Genomic DNA, 26,371 nt, shown 5'->3' on the forward strand with positions numbered 1-26,371 from the left:
TTTATTTGAAAAATAAATATGTTTAATACACTAGAAACAACAAAAAAAAAACTATTAATATTGTAAAAGAATTTACAGCAGAAATAAATATATTAATGTGAAAATATACTAAAAAAATTTTTGTGGTTGTACAAACTCAAAAAAAAAAAGTTGTCATTTAAATACAAAGAGAATGTTCTCATCAAATGAGGACTTTTAAGAGGCGTTAGAGGCGACCCAGCTGTCAAGTGTCTCAGTTCCGAGTCACTCTCGGGACTTTAGTTTGAAGGTGGCAACGTCAGAGTTTACTGCTGGCTCACATGACTGATACAAGAACAGTGTCGCAACTGGCATCGAGTCCTGGAAACTTTTGCTTCTCGCTCTTTAAGAACACGGTCTTTTGAGATCAATCCTCTAGAGCAGGCCTGGGCAATTATTTACACTCTGGGGGCCACATTTAGAGAACAAAAAATGTGTCTGGGGGCCGGTATATCTATTTTTATGAACACTAATACAAAACCTCACAATAATGTCTGATTGAATGCTAAAAACGTTAACCGCCTTAAAAAGCCTAATGGAATTTGACATTTTTCTATGAAGGATAAAACGCTGAATATTGACAAAATATGAACGTTACACCCCCTTTCCATCGACACATTTTACAATCAAGTGAAACGCAACAAACAGTGAGATATGCAAAATAAACCTACCACAATCTGATATATCTGATATATCACTAAACTTTAGAACTTTGTTGTGAAAATCTCCTTCCACGTCTGTGGAAACACTCCCCACCCACACTGCTTGGTGCCTTGTCTGAGCTGCTGTGACTTACATTACCATAGTAGCTAATTAGATTACCATAGTAACTAATTGGATTACCATAGTAACTGGCATAGCATCCATAAATTCAGATTCCAAGCATTGAAATACTTAGTATTAGGGCTGCGAATCTTTGGGTGTCCCACGATTCGGTTCAATATCGATCCTTGGGGTCACGATTCGATAATATATCGATTTTTTCGATTCGATTCAATTTGATTCTCGATTCAAAAACGATATTTTTCCGATTCAAAATGATTCTGTATTCATTCAATACATTTCAGCAGGATCTACCCCAGTCTGCTGACATGCTAGCAGAGAAGTAGATTTAAAAAAAAAACCTTTTATAATTGTAAAGGACAATGTTTTATCAACTGATTGCAATAATGTAAATTTGTTTGAAATATTAAAGGAAGCAAAAATATGACTTATTTTATCTTTGTGAAAACATTGGACACAGTGTGTTGTCCAGCTTATGAGATGCCATGCAAGTGTAAGCCACTCTGACACTATTCTTTTTTTATTATTTTTATAAATGTCTAATGATAATGTCAGTGAGGGATTTTTAATCACTGCTATGCCGAAATTATAACTAATATCGATAATATTCATTTTTGTTTCACTACTTTTGGTTTGTTCTGTGTGGTGTTTGTGTCTTCTCGACTGCTCTGTTTATTGCAGTTCTGAGTGTTACTGGGTCAGGTTTGGTTTTGGAATTGGATTGCATTGTTATGGTATTGCTGTCTAGTGGTTTGTTGGATTGATTAAAAAAATAAAAAAGATTGATTTAAAAAAAAATTTGAATCGATTCTGAATCGCACAACATAAACGATTCGATTTGTATTCGAATCGATTTTTCCCCACACCCCTAATATATATATATATATATATTACACATACCATACAGTAATTACCTCATCTAAATGATAATGAAACATTCAGAAAATGTCAAAAATGGGATAACCCGGCCTTCATCCACAGAGACAAAGAGAGTAGATGACTGACAGGAGGGTTCACTCCATTAATTTCATTTTGCAATAGAAAAACAGTGAGATTGTTCAAAAAGTTATGTGCGGATTTTCATAAAACTTTCAGGAAATGTCAGAATTGGGCTAAGGAACAAATGATTACATTTTGGGGGTGATCCGGATCACTGTCTGGATTGAGAATTTTTTGAATAATATTCACTATTGGGAGACAGGGCCTGGCAGCTAAAAGAACTGTTTCACTCATAAAAAGCCAACAATATTATCACTCAGGTAAGTGACTCGGTCGTATTTGTATCGTGGACTCGGATGAACAGATTATGATGAATAAGTCATCGATATTACATTAACCTGCCAAAACAGGGCTGGTTTTAAAAGGTAATAAATAACACACAACGTATTCGTATCAATTCGTATTCGTATCGATTTTTTTCTACACCCCTACTTAGTATAGTTGAAGACTTACGGTTGCTAGAAAACATCATAATGCAGCTCCACTTTCCGTCTTAAGATCTAAAAAATGATTTGGGAATGTCCGGCGGGCCAAATTTAAAAGCTCAATTTGCCCAGGTCTGCTCTAGAGAACCGGGATTTATTTTAGTTTTTTTCCTCCCTTCGAAATTGGAGACACCAACCAAACAGTCCAGTGCAGAGGCACCCAGTCGTCAGGCAAATAGATAATAATGTATATGTGAATACATTTTCTGACGTACACCTGCGCCATAGTTTCCTGGTCGAAGAAGCCACAGTTAGTAAGTACAGTGCCAGTTCGCCAGCCTCAAACTAGAGTCCTCGCTAGATTAGGTCCGAGCTGAGCCGAGACTCCTTCTGTCCTGATAATGACGTGTCTGTGGGCAAACGGGTGCAAAACCACAAGCCCGGGTCCAAAAAAAAAAAAGAAAAGCACCTGTGCCGGTGCATCACGATGACTTGGGGTTTCTATTGGTCAACATGACCCCCCCCCCCCCCCCCCCCCCCCCCCTCCCCTCTCTGGCCGGTTTTAACGACACAGCTCGAGTTCAACTCAGGAATGTCAAAGCATTGTTTTCAGTCCCTCGCAAAAAAAAACCCCAAGAAACAAAAGGCATCCACATGTCGAAGGTGTTCAATCTCGAAGCAGATTGAGAGTGAGGACAAACAACAAAATCACTGTAACACTGCATATAAATATTATAATACAGAATACTGAACGCGTTCTATAAATTAAAATGTAATCTATTTGACAGAAGGGATATCAAGTAAGTACGTACGAGCCGTTGACGATGAATTGCTGTGTTGTGGAAGCATGACTTGTTTTCTTTGGAACACAGACAAAGCCATTTTTTAATCCTCCTAAGAACCAGCGTCCACTAATGTGGACATTGTGGTGTGTGTGGTCTATTTCTTTTAATTTCACTGCAGTGGACATTAGTGTTTAACGTAGGGCTATTTGTTTGGTCTGATTTACACATTTAAAAAAACAAATAGCCCTGTTATGTTGAACAGGGTGGACATTTGGTGTCTTTCCTTTGTCAAATGTACACATTTCAGGAAAAAAAAAAAATGTCCGTTGTGTAAATCGGCATTTGAGAGGTACATTTTTCGGGAAAAATAAATAAAAATAGCCTTGTTATGCAAAACACATATGTCCACTATAGTGGAGATACTATATGTCCTTTGGTCTATTTTTTTTTTGTCAGAAAAACATATTATGGGGAAAAAAAAATATTATTATGCATAACAAAAGTGGGAAAAAAATTGTCATGTTATACTAAACACAAATGTCATTAGTGTTTAACATAACAGCGTTATTTTATTTGGGGACCAAAAATAGCCTTGTTATGCAAAACACATATGTCCACTATAGTGGACACATGTCTTTGGTCTATTTTTGTTTTTTTCAGATTATATTAAAGGGAAAAAAGTCCTTCTTATGCATAACAAATATGGGGGGAAAAATTGTCCTATAATGCTAAACACAAATGTCAACTACAGTGGACATTTTTGTTTAAAATAACAGGGCTATTTGTTTTAAAGCATAAAACAAATAGCCCTGTTATGTTGAACAAAGTGGACATTTGGCATTTTTCCTTTGTCAAATGAACACATTTCAGGAAAAAAAAAATGTTCCGTTGCCTAAATCGGCATTTAAGAGGTACATATTTCGGAAAAACAAAAATCAAAATAGCCTTGTTATGCAAAACACATACGTCCACAATAGTGGACATATGTTTTTGGTCTATGTGTTTTTTTTTTGTCAGTTACATATTACAGAAAACAAAAAAAAAAGTATTCTTATGCATAACAAAAATAAAGGAAAAATATTCCTGTTATGCTAAACACAAATGTCCACTGCAGTGATAGACCAAAGACAGAAATTAGTTTAGGGAAAAAAAATTCCCCTCGTTCTGCAAAACACACACAGTATGTCCACTGCAGTGGACATTTGTAATGTTCTCATTTCTTTTGTCAGAAATTACATTTTGGGGGAATAAATAGCCATCTGATTAAAAAACAAATTGTGTCTGATTTACACATTTAAAAAAAAATGCCTTGTTATGCAGAACACAAATGTCAATTTCTGTTGTCAGGGTAACATTTCGGGGGGGGGGAAAAATGACTTCTTATTCAAAAACTGCAGAAGACATTAGTGGTTCTGGTCTATATATATTTTTTATAGGTCCACATTTTGAGGAAAAATAATTGCCCTGCTTTGCAAAACGCATACGTCCACTTCAGAGGACACTAGCTCTCAGGAGGATCTAAAACGGCTTAAGGGTTTTTTTTTCGAGTTACGGACAGACCTGTTTTCAGGTCATCTAGTCATTACTCATTGTCTTCTACACCTACAAACAACATCCCTTTAGCCTGGTCTCAAGACATTTTGTGAAAGTAACACAATATTTAAAAAAATACAAATAAACTCTGTGCACAGAAAATATACTTTCCAACTCGGGAGAAGTTGTGTGTCGAAGGCCGGACCAGACGGGCCGTGGTCCGTTACCTTTAACCCTGACTTTCAAACCGTTACTTGGATACACCGCCCCCAATCTTTCGCAAAACTCCTTGGCAAAATGTTCGTTTGGTTCTTGCCATCGTCACTGAACTTCCGTTCGGGGGGGAAGAAGGTCACATTATTCGTCACCACCTGTGTCAGCAGTTGTGTCGGATTGTCCTTTTAAGTGTAGTCACTTCCTACCCTGGAGACACTACTTCTGAACTTCTTCAACCTGCCATACAGTTCAAGTGCTGCAGGTCCTTAAATCGTCCACCAGTCCCCCTTTAGTTCGTCTTTGCGCTGCATTCAAGGATTCGATCGTTTTTTTCCTTTCCTTAACGTGAGGCGTATGTCAATGTTCGTATCCACAGCAGACCAGCATCCAGTGAAGTGTTACATCGAATAAAATCTATAAATCCTTGCGCTGACCTCCGCTTCTTCGACGCTCGTCCCGTTCACACGCGGCAGCGTAAGTCGTTTTAGTCTTAAATAGTAGCAGCAATACACATTGTTGATGTACTTGGAGAGAATATGTACATATATATTGTATAGCGTTAGGTGGGATCAGCATCCAGAATGTCCTGTCTGGCGTTGTCGTGGAGCGTCTTGCAGGGAATGCATCCTCAGGTTTCAAAGTGCTGTGCCAAAGAGAATTCCTTCATAACAGTGTAGTCTGCGTCACCCCGTCTCACCTCCTCGGTTTGTCACATCTGCGGAAAATAAGATGGAAGGGAAATCTGGTTAAGTATTGGGTGCGATGCAGCTTTTTTCTCAGAGGAACCAATGAACACTCAGTGGAAGCAATACGTACTCCATGCAGAAACACATGTGGAGACAGGAGCAGAGACAAAAAGACAAAACGACGAGTGGGAGTGGGTGTATCTTTGATGGCGTTCTAAGTACGGTTAAACCTCCATTTGCGACTTTTTCGCGCCACTTAGGCCTCTGTGTGTGACCCGTGTCTCGTGTGCGAAGGCTTCATCAATTCCTACATTTATTTTGCATGCATGCATCAACACCACATCCTGTTTACTAGGGCTGCGAATCTTTGGCTGTCCCACGATTCGATTCAATATCGATTCTTGGGGTGGCGATTCGATTATGTATCGATTTTTTTCGATTCAACGCGATTCTCGATTGAAAAACGATATTTTTCCGAATCAAAACGATTCTGTATTCATTCAATACATAGGATTTCAGCAGGATCTACCCCAGTCTGCTGACATGCTAGCAGAGTAGTAGATTTTTTTTAAAAAGCTTTTATAATTGTAAAGGACAATGTTTTATCAACTGTACGCAATGATGTAAATTTGTTTTAACTATTAAACGAACCAAAAATATGACTTATTTTATCTTTGTGAAAACATTGGACACAGTGTGTTGTCAAGCTTATGAGGGTGGCATGGCTCGGTTGGTAGAGCGGCCGTGCCAGCAACTTGAGGGTTGCAGGTTCGATTCCCGCTTCCGCCATCCTTGTCACTGCCGTTGTGTCCTTGGGCAAGACACTTTACCCACCTGCTCCCAGTGCCACCCACACTGGTTTAAATGTAACTTAGATATTGGGTTTCACTATGTAAAGCGCTTTGAGTCAATAGAGAAAAGCGCTATATAAATATAATTCACTTCACTTCACAGATGCGATGCAAGTGTAAGCCACTGTGACACTATTGTTCTTTTATTTTGAATTTTTATAAATGTCTAATGATAATGTCAGTGAGGCATTTTTAATCACTGCTATGCTGAAATTATAACTAATATTGATACTGTTGTTGATAATATTAATTTTTGTTTCACTACTTTTGGTTTGTTGTGTGTCGTGTTTGTGTCTCCTCTCAATTGCTCAGTTTATTGCAGTTCTGAGTGTTGCTGGGTCAGGTTTGGTTTTGGAATTGGTATTGTTTTGTTGGATTGATAAAAAAAATAAATAAAAAAAAATGTATTTTTTGAAAAATGAGAATTGATTCTGAATCGCACAACGTGAGAATCGCGATTCGTATTCGGATCGATTTTTTCCCGCAGCTCTACTGTTTACATTTCGAAGAGCTTCATCGGCAATTGTCGTACTTTGTCGCCTTGTCAGAACTGTGTCAGCCCGTCTTAGACATCTCTGCGTGATCAGAAATGCTTTAAATGTCTCAAAACTCTATAGCTTCAGGTTGCTAGAAAACCGCTTTGAGCTAGCGTTTTACCTAGTCAGCCTCAGGCTTGCGGCACCTTAATTTTAAAGATTTTTATCAGCGAAGTGGTTTTTGTTCCGCAGCAAGTCTTTAACTGTGACGAGACGTAAAGAGATGCCACACTGGGCCTTTATTACAGCGAAAGAGAAGGCACTACCGGGACGCAAGCCAATGAAGGATTGCCTCACACTGCTTGTTTTATGCCAAGGCTAGCGGTGACTACATGAATCCACTGCACGTTTATCGCTCCTAAACTCCCAGGGTTTTCAACAACGCCACAATCTATGTCGGATTAAGCTACAATGATTTTTATTTTTTTGTTTTTTATGGTAGCAACATGGTGGTTCACGTTTTGAAACACACCAACAGGACTTTTGTGCGTGTGTGCGTGTTGACATTGCTGAGCCATTACCCCATTGTTATGTTATATATATATATATATATATATATATATATATATATATATATATATATATATATATGTATGTAGTCAAGGTTTCTATAGTTTATCCGTTTTACAGTGCTCAATACCAGGGTAGAGTGTAATATCTAATATTAATTTAATATTTAACTTTAATGTACATTAGATCAAGAACAAACATAGGCTATGTCATCCCCACAAGCCTGTTTCGCAGGTTTCCCTACTCTTTCCTGAATCCCCTGAAGAGCAGGGAAACCTGCCAAACTGGCTTGTAGGGAAGAAATAGCCTCTTTTATTTTTTCCTGACCTCACGTACATATATACACACATATATATATATATATACATACACACATATATATATATATATATATATATATATATATATATATATATATATATATATATATATACATACACATATATATATATATATACATACACATATATTTAGCCTTGTCTAAAGTCCCTATTTTAGTAAAAAAATTACACTTTGAAAGACAATATAAATAAATAAATATATGTGTGTATATATATATATATATATATATATACACACATATATTTATTTATTTATATATATAAATAAATATATATATATATATGTTAGCCCTGCGATGAGGTGGCGACTTGTCCAGGGTGTACCCCGCCTTCCGCCCGATTGTAGCTGAGATAGGCGCCAGCGCCCCCCGCAAGCCCAAAAGGGAATAAGCGGTAGAAAATGGATGGATGGATATATATATATATATATATATATATATATGTATGTATTAACTTTCAAAGTAAAAAAAAAAAAAAAAAAATATATATATATATATATATATATATGTATATATGTATATATTTATATTACCTTTCAAAGTGTAATTTGTTTTACTAAAATAAGGACTTTTGACAAGGCTAAAACCAATTATTCATGGTTGCATTGATTCTTTACCCAACAAACTCTGTTTAGAAACTGTGTCCCAGAACCAATCAAGTTTGTAAATTGAGCTTCCACTGTATATTCAGCCTCCTATTTATATTATTATGACTACTGTTAAAAAAGTAATTTTACCAGTCGTCCCACCCAGACGTGTGTGGCTCTCTAAATCCAGAGCAGTGTGGGGGGGCCCAGGGGTCATGGAAGTGATTGGGTCACGGGAGGTCATGTAGCCTTGTTAACTCGAGGCAACGGTCGTGTCACTTCACTTTTTGAGGGGCGTGAGCTTCACAGCGGCAACTGTGATGCATTTAACTGGACTTCATATTGATTCAGTAATGCGTAAGAGACATGAGTAAGCGGCACGCGGCGTGGACACAATCAATGCATTCAGCAATGCGCAAATATTCTCACCGTGAATCATTGTTGACATTTTTGTTATAAAAGAAGATATAATCCAATAGTATTCTTAACTATATCCTCCTGAGAACCAACGTCCTATACAGTCGACATATTTAACAATATTTGACAGTGGAGGTAAATATTTAGGGTAAAAAAACACTGCTGCTTCTCATGCTAAATTATTATGTATTACAATTATTATATCATGACAACAATTATTATTGAGTAAGTAAATGCTAATTTGCTAGTGATTCTTTACCTAGATTGACATTTTAACCAACTGTATATTTGGGGACTTTAAGGGCTTTTTATAAGGAAGGTAATCACACAATAACTCACGATTCAAATGGATTCGGAAATGAGTTAGTCAATTCAAACGGTTTTTGCCAATGTATTTTGGTTGTAAAAATAATAAAACCTTTTCAAAACAGGTTACAATCGTTCTTTTTGGCTGACATATACACGCAAAGTAATTTAATTGTTAAAAAAAAAGATTTTTTAAAATTATGAATCTATTTAGAATTGGATGAATAGGAATTGTGATTCAGATGTGAATTGATTTTTTTTTGGAGCGGACCTACTATTTTACACACGTACATTGTTTTCTAAACACTTTCATTTTCATGAAATAGTGAAAATTGACTTGCATAAACGAACAAAAAACCAAACAGGGGCTAACATTGGAAATTTTCGGAAATAGTAAGATTTAAAGATTGGGGAATAATGAGCTGGTTTTGTGTATTTGTTGCCTAAAAATGTTGATTTTCTCCTCAACCTGAGCATGTGTCGAGTGGAGTATTACAGGACTTATGTACCCTTGTCTTGCAGTGTTTACTAGGGGTGCTCAAAAAAAGTGATTCAAGTCTGAATCGAATCAGAATTTACAGGAATCGATTAAAAAAAAAAAGTTTTTAAGCCATCTCCGTGCTAACTCCAGCAGCCGAAAAGAGCCTTAAGGACCCTGCTTTGAAAAGCTTTCATTATAATTCCTATCCCAAATAACATATTGCGAGAATCGTGTTGAACCGAAAAGCAATTTTGAGACAAATCGTCACCCTAAGTATCGGATTTGAATCACGAGGTGCCCAAAGATTCCCACTTCTAGTGTTCCAGTTACAATTATTCATCACATAATTATTTGGGTTGGTTTTAAGAGGTTTTCCATCTAAAGGAGGAGAGAAGAAGATCATTTTTGTATAAACATAATCTTGTTGTCTACATATCCGTCTGGTAGCACTGAACATGTTTGTTTCCAAACCCTTTTAAAAGTGTTTGATATGTTGGTGATTTTAATGGAAAGTGTGCAAATGGAAAAGTCCATGCAGATTACAGACTATTAAACATGTCCAGTCATTACAACGGCTTGCTGTTACTTGGTATGAACAAAAAGCTAACTATTATATAAATTGGTAAAACATTTGATCATTTTAAACATATAAAAACTGTCAATTAGGCTGGACACAAATGTCACAAGTGATTAAAAAAAAGTCACAAAACCGTTTGAAAAGCGATTGGAAGAAAAAAAACTGCAACATTCACAAACACAACACTAAAAAGTAAAGGGAAATGCATGCGTTTCCTAAGTGCGAAGCTATCAGTGCTGGAAGCAAAGAGATGGCTAGCCAGGAGGAAGAAAATAAAAAAATTCAAGGCACTTTGTTTATCGTAATGCGTATGGTAAACAAACCTGCAAGTTCTTTCGTTTAACTCAAGCTGCCTGGACTTGCAGTCTAATTGTGTGAATTTGCAGGAGCATTTACAGGTGAGAGGGTCCTGCACAAACAAGCGCTTCCTTCTCTCTGAACAAGGCGCACAGTGGCTGCAAGAAAAGCAAAAAGGGGAGAGACAAGAGAGAGAGAGATCTAAGCTATAGAGCGATTTGTGCAGAAAAAGGCAGACAGACACTCATGCAAAATACGTAATCCCTCTGTCTTCTCTCATCCCCGCCCACCCCTTGTGGTGTCATCACCAATAATGTGGAGTGAAAATAAGTCTGGGCTCAATATGTGTTATGCGTGATATAATCCCTTAAATTAAATCAATGCAAATTGGCAAAGTCTCCTCACACAATATGCCATAATAACAAACATATGGTGCAGACAAAAGGATATAATCAACACTTGCACCAGTCATATAAAGTTAACTACGACTTTGAAGCTAAACTAGACATTTGAACTGCCACTGCATCCCTGACACTCCTCTCACAAGACGAAGGTCACAATCAAGAAAAAGGATACAACTATACACATCGGACAGGCCTTAACGAGGGATGTAACCATTGCCGTAAACCCCCCAAAAAATCCTGATTGTTTGATAGTCCCACTTTGATAAAGTCACAGATCGGTGACATTGCTCATTTCACGGAGGAGAGAGCTAGCGGGCTAATCGCTAGCTAGCTTAAATGCTAACACATTAAACTTGTATAAACACATTCTTGTCAATTGCATTGCACCTACAGGCTGTGCTCTCGCAAAACAGAGATGAACCCGCGTAAAACGAAAGAAGATAAACATATTTAAACACTCAAATACCCAAAATATGGCTCTTGATTGAATTAATATTATTCTTTACTTAATTGTTTTTAATTAGTGCTGTCAAACAATAATTAAAACCAATCTGACTGCACTTTTGAAGTTGGAATAATCCCGATTAATCAGAAATGTTCACTCCTTTGCATACTTAAAATTAACTGTATTTGGATCTAAAAGCAATTTTATTGCCAGAATGTCATACAGGAACATTTCTTAAATGGGTTATGTGAATGCACGCCATTCTTTTGCTCAGAATTTGATAACAACTTCATCTAAGGTCACGTCTGGGTTTCTTTTGAAGTGAAATGTCTCAGTCGTATTTGGACTGACGTATTCTTTGACCTGATCACTGACCGCATTACAACCCACACTGCCTTCCAGGTGAAAACCATGTCATTCAGTACATGATTAATGTGATAATTGCTTGTTTTGATTAATCTAATGAGTTAAAGCTTCACCTTTGACATCCCTAATTTAAACGGTAATACACCTTGGTTTAATGATTTCAATGTCTATATAAGTACTTTTTGAGCATATTCAACAATATCGTGAGGATTTTGGTCACAATGTTCAAATCGTTACATCTTTACTTTGCACACATCCTGATCAATTCTTTTATCTCGAAGGTCTGTGGGTTTGCAAACAAATGCTAAATAACCCAAAGCAGACCTTATCTGTGAGGCTGTCAAGGCTGCAACTGTCCACCACATTGTTTGAACTCCTATTTATCTCAAATGTTACTATCATTTGGGGCAAAAGAAGACACGACAGAAGATAAAATTGTCCTAAGACAGCAGCACTTATCAATGTAGGACAAAACAGATCTCTCCACATTTGGATTATTTACAATTAAAGATATTTCCATAATTGTCACAAAGGTGTGGACACATAAACCTTCTCGGGCGTGGAGAAGAAGACGAAGAAAGCAAAGGACTTTGGAGGCAATGCAAACAACGTTGGCTGAGCTAAATCAATAAAATCAGGAAGAAACCAATCAACCAGGAAGGTGTATGTGCCTTCCCATTTCGCCTCCTCATTAGCAAGCTGGTGCTATTGATCCAAATAAGGAAGGTGAATCAGGATACATGTCCCTATGACGGATTAATGCACACACAGCCTCTTCACAGCACAGCCACTCCACCCTGATGTGGGGACAGGCTCACTTTCAACACTCCAGGTCATTTTTTTAGGCCCACAACAAAAGGATTTTGACTTTGGTAATATGATCTCATCTCCCCACTGCTGCCAACACATCCGCGTTCAAGTTGCCAATGCTCAGTCGCACATGGCTCTTCTCTAAATGAGCAACCTGACCTACTTGTAGGTGCGAAGGATGGCTAACATTGTGATGTCAATGTATGATTTCATGCGTCTGCAAGGGGAGCTTCCTTGCTTTGTTGGCAATATTTTCCAATGCACAAGCTATGACAATGCACCAGAACACTAAACACTGCTGCTGTAAAGCAATTACAAATGAAGTGATGATAGAAGCGTTCTCTAAAGGACACAGTGCTTTGTGTCATGTCATTTGCACGAGAGAGTCGCCGCTCATTGCTCTTTTCGCCTTCTGTTTGCACCACTAAAAATAAACATAGGTTAAGTGCATGGCACCTGTTGCTATGATTAGACTCGGGAGGTAGCCGGGCCGGGGGGTTACATTTGTGCAACTGCAGTCGTAGTGCAGGCAGCAGCGGGTGGGCTGCAGACTATGCCTGAGTCACTCCCACTGTTGCAGCCATAAAAAGAGTCCGATATAGACTGTTGGAATACAGTATCCAAGGCTGTGTTCACATTTGGCGTGCTGTACTGTGGCCTGGACCATAAGAAATGTGGTCCAGTTTGCTTGGCGGACACACTAACTAGTAAAAATAAACATTGCACAATGCCCTGACCGGTTTAGAAAATGTTTGTGGCATATCATAGAACCAAATGGGAATTGCCTCTGTGTTTGATCTTTGCAGGATTCAAACTGCAGTGTTTCCCATGCATTCATTCATGTTCTATAGTTTTTGCGGTCCCTGTTCGCCCCCACTCATAAACATATAACTCAACTGGTTTGCCAAAGAATAAGAAGACACAGCAGGATGGATTACTGTTGCTAACTTAAAGACCTTGTTGCTACAATTAGTGAGTAATTGGACCTGTCTAGATATTTTTTTTTAATTTAAAGGGGAACTTTATCAGCAGACCTATGTAAGCGTCAATATATACCTTGATGTTGCAGAAAAAAGACCATCTATTTTTTTAACCGATTTCCGAACTCTAAATGGGTGAATTTGGGCGAATTAAACGCCTTTCTGTTTATTGCGCTGGAAGCGATGACGTCAGAATGTGACGTCGCCGAGGTAACACACCCGCCATTTTCATTTTCAACACATTACAAACACCGGGTCTCAGCTCTGTTATTTTCCGTTTTTTTGACTATTTTTTGGAACCTTGGAAACATCATGCCTCGTCGGTGTGTTGTCGGAGGGTGTAACAACACTAACAGGGAGGGATTCAAGTTGCACCACTGGCCCGAAGATGCCAAAGTGTCTGCCGCCAGACCCCCATTGAATGTGCTGGAGTTTCTCCACATTTGACCGGCGATGCTAAGGCAGACATGGCACAGAGATGTATGGATAACCTGCAGATGCATTTGCAACCATAGTCAACGAAATCACAAAGGTGAGTTTTGTTGATGTTGACTGCCAGCTAATCGATGCTAACATGCTACGCTAATCGATGCTAACATGCTATTTACCGGCGGTGCTAAAGCAGACATGGCACAGAGATGTATGGATAACCTGCAGATGCATTTGCAACTATATCACGTTTCCTTCCACCCACATTTAATGCGAAACAAACACTTACCAATCGAAGGATTTAAGTTGCTCCAGTGTCAAAAGATGCGAAAGTCCTGATCGTTTGGTCCGCACATTTTACCGGCGATGCTAACGCAGCTATTCGGCCATGCTATGGCTATGAATAGTGTCAATAGCTATTTGCTCAATAGCTTCAGTTTCTTCTTCAATATTTTCATACTCCAACCATCTGTTTCAATACATGCGTAATCTGTTGAATCGCTTAAATCGCTGAAATCCGAGTTTGAATCCGAGGTAATGTCGCTATATCTTGCTGTGGTATTCCCATTGTTTGTTTACATTGGCAGCACTGTATGACGTCACAGGGAAATGGCCAGTGTCTTCGCAGATAGCGAAAATAAGGCACTTTAAAGCTTTATTTAGGGATATTCCGAGACCGGTTAAATTTTGAAAAAAACTTCAAAAAATACAACAAGCCACTGGGAACTGATTTTTATTGTTTTCAACCCTTTTGAAATTGTGATAATGTTCCCCTTTAAAGCAGCGAGAAACAAATCTCGTAAATATTAACTTTTTAAAAAAAAGGCTATATGTTGTTCTTCTCTGTAGGCTTCTCCCCATTTTAAAAGTGCTCAAAAAATGGTTTGTTTCTGGCATGAAGGTATTATGTTCTTAACTGTATCTCTGTTATCTTGGGGAATTACGTGTTTAAATTATGATTATTGTACATGCTTATTTTGTATGAACATTGATTTGACCAGTATCTTTAGAGTGAAGTGTATTTTACTGCTTTTTAATTGAATTACTTTGTTCACTGTATAATCCTTTTATTGTTTTTATGTAGTCACTTTTAAAATCTGTCCAGACACAGATGACAAATAGCCTTTTTGAAGCAATGTGGATTAATGCACACAGTCCCTGTCGCATCAACCAATAAATCCATAAAAAATGAGAAAAGAAAATTAATTGGTAGTTTGTAAGCCTATTTGTTTTGATTTTACTCACTTTTTGCAGACTTGGCATGGCCAATTATGCAACCCCCCACCGCCACAAATAGACTGAAGTCCTGTGGGAAACAATATATGGGAATCACACCAGACTTCACTTGCCTGTCGCGCACCAGGGTTTGGAATGGATGACACGCAACCAAATGAACCACACTAGAGCAGTCACAGTTTGTTTTAACCTAACTTAAGTGTGAACACAAATTAGGCGTATACTTGTGAGCTTGGCCTGGATTGTTTGTGGAATTCCCAAATGGAAGTCCCAACAAGAATGGACATGCCCCTTTTGGTAAAGCCAAAACACTGTATGTCCCAAATGTGTCTGGTCTGGGTGTGTTGGCAAAACAAAAGTGAAAACCCCCGGAATTAAATCGGGCAGATTTATATATGAAATATTTCTGTTATTATGTAACAATAGGAAAATGCAAGAATGCAATCTATAGCCAAAGTACATGACACTATAGGGAAGGTATGTGCATCTGCTGGCTGCACAAGGCCTAGCTGTCTACATTTCCTCCAGCAAGTACAACAAGCAAGCAAAATCAAGAAGAAGAAATTTGAGCTAACAAATGATGCCCTAACACCCTCATAATACCGACAAGAAAAATATATAAAACGCACTTACTATTCATTCTTTGCTTGAACTTCGGGCTTTAATCTGAAAGTAACAATGCATTTGATTTAGATGTTGCATAAATACAAATCACTGTAAAACTGAAGAAACATTTCTCACCTGCAGTCACACTTTTGATGCTCCGTGAAGCTTAACTGGATTTTATGTTGTATTACCATCGTTCTCAGCTGCATTACCTTGATGGGAAACAGAAAATGTGACAAACAAAGTTACATTATATACATTATATATGTCGCACACTTGTCCTGGTGCAAAGGTGAAAGAAAAGACCCCCCCCCTCTTTACTCACAATTCATAACACACAAATGTTTCTGCAATAATACATTCCTGTGCTTCTTCAACGGCCCTGCACGCCAAAAATGCAGGCATGTTTAAAGGCCAGGAGAGGCTTTGACCACATGCACATTGTGGCCAAATACACAGCATTTCTGAGATTCCCGTTTTCCAGAATAGTTTCTCAGAAAAGAATCATACCTTTTATCGTCAACTGACAATTAAGGTGTCATATTAAATAATTTGTCTACGGAATTATTCTGGACCAAATTATTTCTCTTTAAATGCATCTCTTGGGATTAATGCTGGGTTTAGTTGCCAGCAAAATTACGTGACACAGCATGGGACTTTGTTGATAATAAACAGCACATATCCATACAGTAACTCTTCAACACAATTTGAATAGAAAAACACTCAGAAGGCAGATTTCCAACAGCCCCTACCTCCTAGTAGTTATCCAGATCGCCCCCTAAATGTAATCACTCATTTCTTATTCCATTTCTGACATTTGTAAAAGTGAAAATTCAAATTTGCCTCTAACTTTTGGAGCTATCTATAGCAGAATTAAATTGAAGCCTCTTATCAGTCATCCACTGTCTTTGTGTCTGTGGGTGGAGGCGGAACATAGTAGAATTCACGCACAAACATAAGTTGAAGCTCGTAACATAAAAACAATTACAAAATCTACTCTGCTTTTCCTTGTCCCCGTTTTGGACATTACCTAAAAGCTCCATGAAAATCCGCCTGTAAGTTTTCGAGTTATATTGCTAACTAACTAACTGGCAAACCAATGGCAGCAACTACAAAACTCCTGCCGGTGGTAATAAACATTGTTATTCTTGATATGGTTCACTAATACTACACATAGATCTGTGATATTCCATATTCAGTAGGGGACGGATTCATATGGCCCCATACCTTGGTGGGTCTCGCATGATAGGAAGAGCAATCTGCTAAAAAATTATGGAAAGTGCCACTGTACATGGCAACTGTTGCTGTGGTCAATGTTGGAATTACCACAAAACACGATTGAAGTCAATCAACACTCCCCCCGCCCCAATTCAATCAATCAATCAATGTTTACTTATATAGCCCTAAATCACTAGTGTCTCAAAGGGCTGCACAAATCACTACGACATCCTCGGTAGGCCCACATAAGGGCAAGGAAAACTCACACCCAGTGGGACGTCGGTGACAATGATGACTATGAGAACCTTGGAGAGGAGGAAAGCAATGGATGTCGAGCGGGTCTAACATGATACTGTGAAAGTTCAATCCATAATGGATCCAACACAGTCGCGAGAGTCCAGTCCAAAGCGGATCCAACACAGCAGCGAGAATTCGTCACGTTTCGTGTATCAGGTAAACAATATAAATTCCCTTCCTACTGTAAGTTGTAAAAATACCTGCAGTGTAACGTTGCGGGTTTCAGTCGGTACGCACTCCATCGCCTCGTCACTGCAGCAGCCTCCACACCGACTGAGGACCACGCAGGAAGGGATGTAGGTGTGCTCCGTGTCTTCTGGATACTCCGTGAAGATATCCACAAGCACCTCTCTTGGCTGGCACCGACTCTTATTGATGACTTCTGTGAGTTGGATGACTGTAAAGAACCAAAATAGATCTTCAATATTCTGTAACCCTTTGATCAGGTTATTTAATATACAGTATTTGTTAGGGATGCACCGAAATGAAAATTTGTGGCCAAAGCCGAATAAATTTAAACGCTTGGCCGAAGGCCGAATACCGAATAATGAATGCAGTTTTTCACAATTTTTTTTATATTGCATAAATAGCCTAGAATAAATATTTAGACATGTTTTTCAAATAAAGTCATTTTTTATTGAATATTGACATGTTTTTAATAATCCAGTAGCCTTTGCTTTTCAAAAAAAAGTACAAAGTTTTTCATTTATATTAGGCCTTCAAACAAAACATGCATTCCAAAAAAAAATAAAGTGCATTAAAGTGGATAAACCCACAACAAATGAATTATTGTCCTTTTGGCAAAAGTCTGCTTAGCCACAGTAGATATGCTAATAATGTAAACAGAAGGCTCAAGTAAATCTCAATAAGTGTGTGCTTGTAACCTCATACACTTATACAGGTAGCCTACACAACAGGCTAATAATGTAAACAGAGGCCCCACTAAATCTCAATAAGTGTGTGCATGTAACCTCATACACTTATACAGGTACACAACATTGTAACCTCATACACTTATACAGGTACACAACATTGTAACCTCATACACTTATACAGGTACACAACATATCCCAATGTAACCTCATACACTTATACAGGTACACAACATTGTAACCTCATACACTTATACAGGTACACAACATTGTAACCTCATACACTTATACAGGTACACAACATTGTAACCTCATACACTTATACAGGTACACAACATTGTAACCTCATACACTTATACAGGTACACAACATTGTAACCTCATACACTTATACAGGTACACAACATTGTAACCTCATACACTTATACAGGTACACAACATTGTAACCTCATACACTTATACAGGTACACAACATTGTAACCTCATACACTTATACAGGTACACAACATTGTAACCTCATACACTTATACAGGTACACAACATTGTAACCTCATACACTTATACAGGTACACAACATTGTAACCTCATACACTTATACAGGTACACAACATTGTAACCTCATACACTTATACAGGTACACAACATTGTAACCTCATACACTTATACAGGTACACAACATTGTAACCTCATACACTTATACAGGTACACAACATTGTAACCTCATACACTTATACAGGTACACAACATTGTAACCTCATACACTTATACAGGTACACAACATTGTAACCTCATACACTTATACAGGTAGCCTACACAACAGGCTAATAATGTAAACAGAGGCCCCACTAAATCTCAATAAGTGTGTGCTTGTAACCTCATACACTTATACAGGTACACAACATATCCCAACGTCACCGCGTCACTGCATGTTCGTTGATTGCGTCACCGCGTCAAAAAATTGCGTCACACGCCACTATTCGGCCTTGTTTTTAACTCATTCCACCCAAGGCCGAATGTGGCTTTTTTTGCCATATTCGGTTACCGATTAATCGGTGCATCCCTAGTATTTGTACTTAGACCATAGCTGAGGTAATAGCATCACATGCTAATTTAACAAGGCCACAGTTAACCGGTTATTACCTCATTTGTCAGAATAGAGAAAACATGTTGAAAAAGTTTTATATCCAAACAGTGGGGTTTGGCAACAATGTTTACAAGACCAGAATAGGTGCAGGACACAGTAACTGCTGTACATTTGAGTTATGCTTTTTTATAAGTAAAACTACATAAATCTATTCCTAATAAGAATAAGTGACAATTTTGTTCCAAGTGTGGTTACTGTTTCCTCAGCCTAGTTTGAAGATTGATTCATGTCTTGCTCGGAAAAAAAAACAAAGTTCCCCGGTTGGTTAAAGGTCTGTCTTGGGACTTTGGAGTCACCATAAAAAAGCAGTGCAGCTTTCAAAACATGCGGCGGAAAAGAAGACAGAAATGGCAGAGATATCTGTAATAATAATTCATATTTGGAGCAAGATTGTGCGAGTCTGCGGCGGGGCTTAGTCAACACATTAGCAGTCAGCCTTGGTTCAATGCCACATGCTTGTTTGTTTGACAGTGGCACTGTTGTGTTGAGGCCAAGGTTGGACCCTTAGGGTAGTGATGGATGTCGACATCCAGACAGGATTTTTGAACACATGCACAGGGTCGCGTGATTGTTACTGGGGTGATAGTGGAAGTTAGGGATGTTCAAGAGCACACAGGTGGCAGACTTCATGCTGCTATCACCACAACTGTCAGACCGAGATAAGAACAGCAATTAGGTTTTAGCGGCTTGGCTTTGGTGCTGGATCCATTGTAAGGTCGGAGAGAACATGCAACGCGCTAATTGGAGGTGGTGGTTCTCTTTTCATACAGGGAAAAATGGATTCACATTCCAATCGTGATTCTGAACTGCTTTAAAATGTTCAAGAATTGTTTTTTTTAGGTGCTTAATCGTTGTTTGCGTACGTCATAAGTCAGCCAAAAATTGAGCTTTTGGAACCTGTAACCTGTTTTGCTATAATTCTTCAAATCGCCACCCCAAGAATCATAATCGAATTGTATCGTAATTTGTCAGACCTGAGCATGGAAGCAGCAGTGAAGACCTATAAAGATGAGTGTTGAGATATGAACCTGTGCCATTTTCACAAAAGTCAACCACACCACACTACTAGTGGCTCGGGCTGCAACTAATGACTGCCTTCAATCAATCGACAAGTCATCGACTATCTTAACGATTAGTCGACTATTAGGTTTATGACGTCTACATCTATTCAGTGGCTCTAATTTCGGCTTTTAAAATCATCCATCCATTCACTTTCTACCGCGTGGGACTTCAGCAGCTTGAGATATGTTAAGGTATATACGAACTAACAATAAAGATGACTACTTCGTTTAAAAATATGTATTTACTGTAACTGTGCTGCTCATTAGGCTGTTACAAAAGTAATACAGATATCAAAGTTCTGGTCATTTTAAACTGCTGATAAAAAGAAAGTCTCAATTTATATGCAAACAAAGCACAGTCGAAACAACTGCAAATACTAAACAAACAAAACAACACCAAATTTCCTCAAAACGAAAAGAACATTTTGTGATAATGGTGTTTTTAGAAAGATACACAAAAACATTTTGGCAAAGTTCAGCTGGTGGACTTTGGCTAAACATTTTAAAAGTATTTCATGGTAGCTAGCCGGCTCCCAAGCTAACTATCTTTACCGAGGAGACAAGCCTCCACTTTATATGCTCTCGCGTGAAATGTTGCCATACTTTCCATGCGTTCACCCGGAGTAGCCAGAGCCATTTTTTCTTCTTCCGTCCTCAAAAACTCGAGCGATGACGTCACCGACTATTATCGTCGAATTCCTTTGTCGGCCTCAAATTTTGTTGTTGATTTTTGTCAACAATGGGTCGATAATTTGCCGTGGATGGACGCCATGGTACCGTGTTCTCTCGCTTATCTTGGTTTCTTGCATTGAACATAGAATACTCAGTCTACCAAGTCAATTCATTGCGTGTTAAACATACTTTGCCAATAATGTTGATTCTGATTTGGTGCTTTTATTGTGGTCTGCCTTTGATGTTGTGATTTTGACTTCTATGATTAGGATCGTGTAAAACCCCAAATAAAAATGAAAAACTCATTGGCACACATTTAAGTCCGGGGTCTCAGCCACCACATAGGTGGGCTTAAAGGGTCACATGTCAGTGATGACCCCTGGCGCCACAGCGCCTGAGGTGAGGCAGTTCTAACCAACCAGAGGTCAGGAGTTACTAAGGATCACTGAGAACTTAGTCTGGGTGAGTGCTGGATGGATTATTCTCGGCTGGAATGGAAAAACAGGGAAGGACAGCTCATTCTATACTTTTACTATTTAGCGAACTTTTACCACGATGGGATAAATTCATCTGGGAGTCGTTACAACTCTACCAATCCCACCTCAAGATTTATTAGTAGTTTGATCTATGGATTTCTAATGTCTACATTCCCCCTGCTTTAAATGTGTTCACAACAAAACAATTGTTTCTCTCGTTGTTAAATCCCACCATGATGATTTTGATCATCTTTAGAATTGGACTTGATTCTTTAACCTCTTAGACCGTAAAAATACTTTGGTGGCTCCTGTCAATGTTTTATTTACATACTTAACAGGGACACTCGTACGAATGTAACGGTTGAGTTCTATTTATCAAACGGTGCCATTTTTAGCGCGTTAGTCTTTTGTTTAACAAATTATTCTCGGACTGTTTACTTAAGTTTGACATCTGCCAATGTCTGCTTGTAGTTTGAATCGTCTCCTGTTTTCACAAAAAGGTTTTTGTTCATCTTTTAAATGATGTTCTTTTTGCTACATGAGTAAATGATAGGTCTATTTCGATACTATGGCTGTAGCTATTGATTAATTTAGTAATCGAGTAAATCAATTAGTTTGTTCAATTAGTCAAGTAATCGGATAAAACACACTCAATAGCCTCAATGCGTATTTTAGGGAAAATAGTTGAAATACACGACCATTTTTTCTGCTTGCCATAACCTTCATTGTTTTGTTCTAATAAATGCACATCGTCAACATTGATTTTGCACCTGTGTGCATTAATAATAATGAAAAATAAAAGCCTCTCGGGGCTTCACGGTGGCAGAAGGGTTAGTGCGTCTGCCTCACAATACGAAGGTCCTGCAGTCCTGGGTTCAAATCCAGGCTCGGGGTCTTTCTGTGTGGAGTTTGCATGTTCTCCCCGTGAATGCGTGGGTTCCCTCCGGGTACTCCGGCTTCCTCCCACTTCCAAAGACATGCACCTGGGGATAGGTTGATTGGCAACACTAAATGGGCCCTAGTGTGTGAATGTTGTCTGTCTATCTGTGTTGGCCCTGCGATGAGGTGGCAACTTGTCCAGGGTGTACCCCGCCTTCCGCCCGATTGTAGCTGAGATAGGCGCCAGCGCCCCCCACGACCCCAAAAGGGAATAAGCGGTAGAAAATGGATGGATGGATGGAAAAGCCTCTCGGCAACCACACACCACCGCGCTCATGTGCATTCTATTATGTCCGCATATTTAAAGTTCCAGGTCTGGATTTTATACATTTGTATTAATTACACTCTTTAATCAATTAATCAAAACAACAGAATCCATTAGATACAAGTGTCGCATAGCAGTTACCATAGCAACAGACACAACCCAGCTGCTCTAAGTACAGGGGGCGGAAGCTTTTAAAAGGATTGCAAGTTAACAAAATAACATCCGTCAAAGTACTAAATAACTCATTTCGGCACCCATAACATTTAACAAAGATATTTAATACAGCACTTACCCTCATTTTTACGCTTATCCACTCCCTTGTTAATGCTGGCAGTCTGCAAGAAAAGCACATCAGCATGTTTATTTCTAAGAAACGTGCATAATTGAGCCAATACCAATAGAATACATAATCACTTGCTTAGTCATATGAAAACATATTTAAAATGACAAACAACTGAGAGAATAATGCCTCAGGCAAGAGTGTCATCATTCAGACGATCTGGCTGGTGTAATATTGCAACAAGACGAGAGTTTTTTCTTTTTTTGTATTCAAACTGAAATGTGTCACGTTAAGGTGTAAAAGGCGTACCCACGATTGTGCGCGCGTGGTCTCCATTCAACTGTGTGTGTTCACATGTGCAGAATGACAAGGCGGTATCATCATTTGACCTCATGCGGCTGCTGCAATTGGCCAAGATATTGCGTGAGAAAGCAGCTCCGCCTGTGTGTGTGGGGAATGTGGCGGGGAGGAGGTGGGCATCATGCAGGGAGAAACCGAGCCCCCATCTCCCCATATTCATGATCACCGTGAGAAAACAATACACCAGGGCTGAACTTTGGAGTGGCGAAGGGGACTTAATACACAATCTTACACATGTGTTACAAAATCATTCCAGCTGTTGTCGGTTGCACATGTAAAAAGTTGTGTTTTGTATTAAAATTCCTTTTTTTTTTATTGCTTTATAAGCACAAGGATATGTATTTATTTTTTTAAATGGAGCCTATCTTATAAGTACATTGAAATGATGAGGACACTAGTTATTGCATAATGTCTACTTAGGATACTAATTAATATTTGTTCTTTGTTATGACTTTTATTGGTAATATATGTTTTTGAGAGCTTTCGCAATATTTAATAAAAGTTACTAATTGGTTATTAAGTAGTTCAGTGGGGTCCAAAGTACAGACCATTGGCAATTTTGGGCTGGCAGCTCTTTTTTTATTGGCCTCTTGACATAATATGACTGCACATTATTATTGATTAGCTGTATTATTAAATAGTACACTAGTAACTATTTGTTGTGTCAACTATATGCTATTTTGTTCCCATAGCTTAAAACAGTGGTTCTCAACCTTTTTTAAGTAACGTACCCGCTGCGAACATTTTTTTTAATTCAAGTACCCCCTAATCAGAGCAAAGCATCTTTGGTTGAAAAAAAGAGATAAAGGAGTAAAATACAGCACTATGTCATCAGTTTCTGATTTATTAAATTGTATAACCGTGCACAATATTGCTCATTAGTATTTGGAAAAAAAGATATAGAAATAACTAAAAACTTGTTGAAAAATAAACAAGTGATTCAATCGATCAATCAGTGTCTCAAAGGGCTGCACAAACCACAACGATATACTCGGTAGAGCCCACATAAGGGCAAGGAAAAACTCACCCCAGTGGGACGTCGACAATGATGACTATGAGAAACCTTGGAGAGGACCGCATATCTGGGCAACCCCCCCACTAGGGGGACCGAAAGCAATGGCTGTCGAGCGGATCTAACATGATATTGTGAAAGTCATTCAATAATAAATAAAGATTTCTCCACATAGAAGTAATCATCAACTTAAAGTGCCCTCTTTGGGGATTGTATTAGAGATCCATCTGGATTCATGAACTTAATTCCAAACATTTCTTCACAAAAAAAGAAATCTTTAACATCAATATTTATGGAACATGTCCACAAAAAAATCTAGATGTCAATATTGAATATTGCATTGTTGCATTTCTTTTCACTTACATTCATATTTTGTTGAAGTATTATTCACTAAATATATTTATAAAGGTTTTTTTAATTGTTGCTACTTTTAGAATATTAAAAAAAAAATCTTACGTACCCGTTGGCATACTTTCAAGTACCCCCAGGGGTACGCGTACCCCCATTTGTGAAACACTGGCTTAATATATGACAGTCAAGATCAAAGGTTGGAATTGGGGGTTAAATCAGCAAAATGATTCCCGAGCGCGGCCACACAAAAAAATACGTCTTTAACATCAATATTTACGGAACATGTCCACGAAAAAAATCTAGATGTCAATACTGAATATTGCATTGTTGCATTTCTTTTCACAGTTTATGAACTTACATTCATATTTTGTTGAAGTATTATTCAATAAATATATTTATAAAGGATTTTTGAATTGTTGCTATTTTTATAATATTTAAAAAAAAACATCTCACATACCCCTTGGCATACCTTCAAGTACCCCCATTTGAGAACCGCTGGCTTAATATATGACAGTCAACATCAAGGGTTGGAATTGGGGGTTAAATCAGCAAAATGATTCACGAGCCCGGCCACCGTTGCTGCTCACTGCTCCCCTCACATCCCATGGGTATGGCTCGAATGCGGAGGGTAATTTCCCAACACCTAGTGTGTGCGACTATCAGTGGTACTTTAACTTAACTAAATATTGACCTACATTGGATTTGTTCAGCAACTTTGATGTACACAATTGATGTGTTGTTTGGAGTGCGGGCGGGAAAATGTAGTTATTAAACAATGGGTTACATAATCAGGAACTCACCTTTACTGTGGATAGGTGAAGAACCGCTGCCAAGAGAATTTGTACCAAACTAACAACAAAGTTCATGATTGTAACCCCAGAAGAGTCTAGTAATCCCAAACGTCCTTTAAAATGAGGATAAAAGTAAATTTTGGGAAAAAAAAAAAAATGTTTTTTTTTTTTAAAAAAACGCGGCAAATCTTGGCTAGAGTGAAAGTGGATCCATATCTTCCACGCGCATGTGGCACGTTCACGGACAGCCTTCCTCCGGAAATGTCAGTATCCAACAGGCATCGTTCATCCGCCGGGGACGAGCTCTGAAAATCCGCACTGTAACAAGTCGATCCTCAACAAGACCTTCTACTAGAAATGTTCACAAGGGAGACGGGGGACCAACTTTACCCGCTGCCGGCTGTCTTGAAAGAAGGTGTGAAATATGTGCGCGTGTGTGGCGGGGGATAAGAGCAACGTTAGCCAGGAAAATGTCATCCAATTTGTCCCTTTTGTCTTCGCGCCGTTCTCGCTGGTTCTTATTCGGCCGCCACCTCTTGTCTGTCTCCTCTTGTCTAGGCTGTTTGGGAGAGTACACAGACGGCTGAGCTCAGCTGTAGCAGCCCGTCTAAAGCTGTGTCTGCTCTTGGTCGTCGGAGCTGCTGTTCGTGCCTTAATAAAGGTGCCTCGCAACTGTGGAGGAGGGGCGACACACCACAAGCAGCCAATTGCAGAAGGACGTCCATTTCTTCTCAGCAAAATGAAGGAGTATTGCCCATCTATCTATCTATCCATCTGTCTATCTGTCTATCTATCTATCTATCTATCTATCTATCTATCTATCTATCTATCTATCTATCTATCTATCTATCTATCTATCTATCTATCTATCTATCTCAGTACTGTACATATTTCGTACAATTGATCACTAAATGGTAACACCCGAATACGTTTTTCAACTTGTTTAAGTCGTGGGTCCGTCTATCCATCCATTTTCTATCGCTTATTCCCTTTTGGGGTCGCGGGGGGGGC

At 38.6% G+C, this 26,371-nt stretch overlaps 1 protein-coding gene across 1 annotated transcript; it reads right to left on the reverse strand.

The window, feature by feature from the left end:
* vegfaa (vascular endothelial growth factor Aa) lies at nucleotides 1-26,013 on the reverse strand. Its single transcript, XM_061916568.1, has 7 exons — nucleotides 25,370-26,013; nucleotides 22,859-22,901; nucleotides 17,339-17,535; nucleotides 15,759-15,835; nucleotides 15,651-15,683; nucleotides 10,374-10,505; nucleotides 1-5,474 (listed from the first exon to the last, which is right to left on the reverse strand). The coding sequence occupies exons 1-7, from the start codon at nucleotides 25,433-25,435 to the stop codon at nucleotides 5,453-5,455; spliced, it is 570 nt and encodes a 189-aa protein (XP_061772552.1). The 5' UTR covers nucleotides 25,436-26,013; the 3' UTR covers nucleotides 1-5,452.
* Between the last annotated feature and the right edge of the window lie 358 nt (nucleotides 26,014-26,371).

The sequence above is a fragment of the Nerophis ophidion genome, linkage group LG11 (assembly GCF_033978795.1).
Source record: "Nerophis ophidion isolate RoL-2023_Sa linkage group LG11, RoL_Noph_v1.0, whole genome shotgun sequence".
Lineage (NCBI taxonomy): Eukaryota > Metazoa > Chordata > Actinopteri > Syngnathiformes > Syngnathidae > Nerophis > Nerophis ophidion.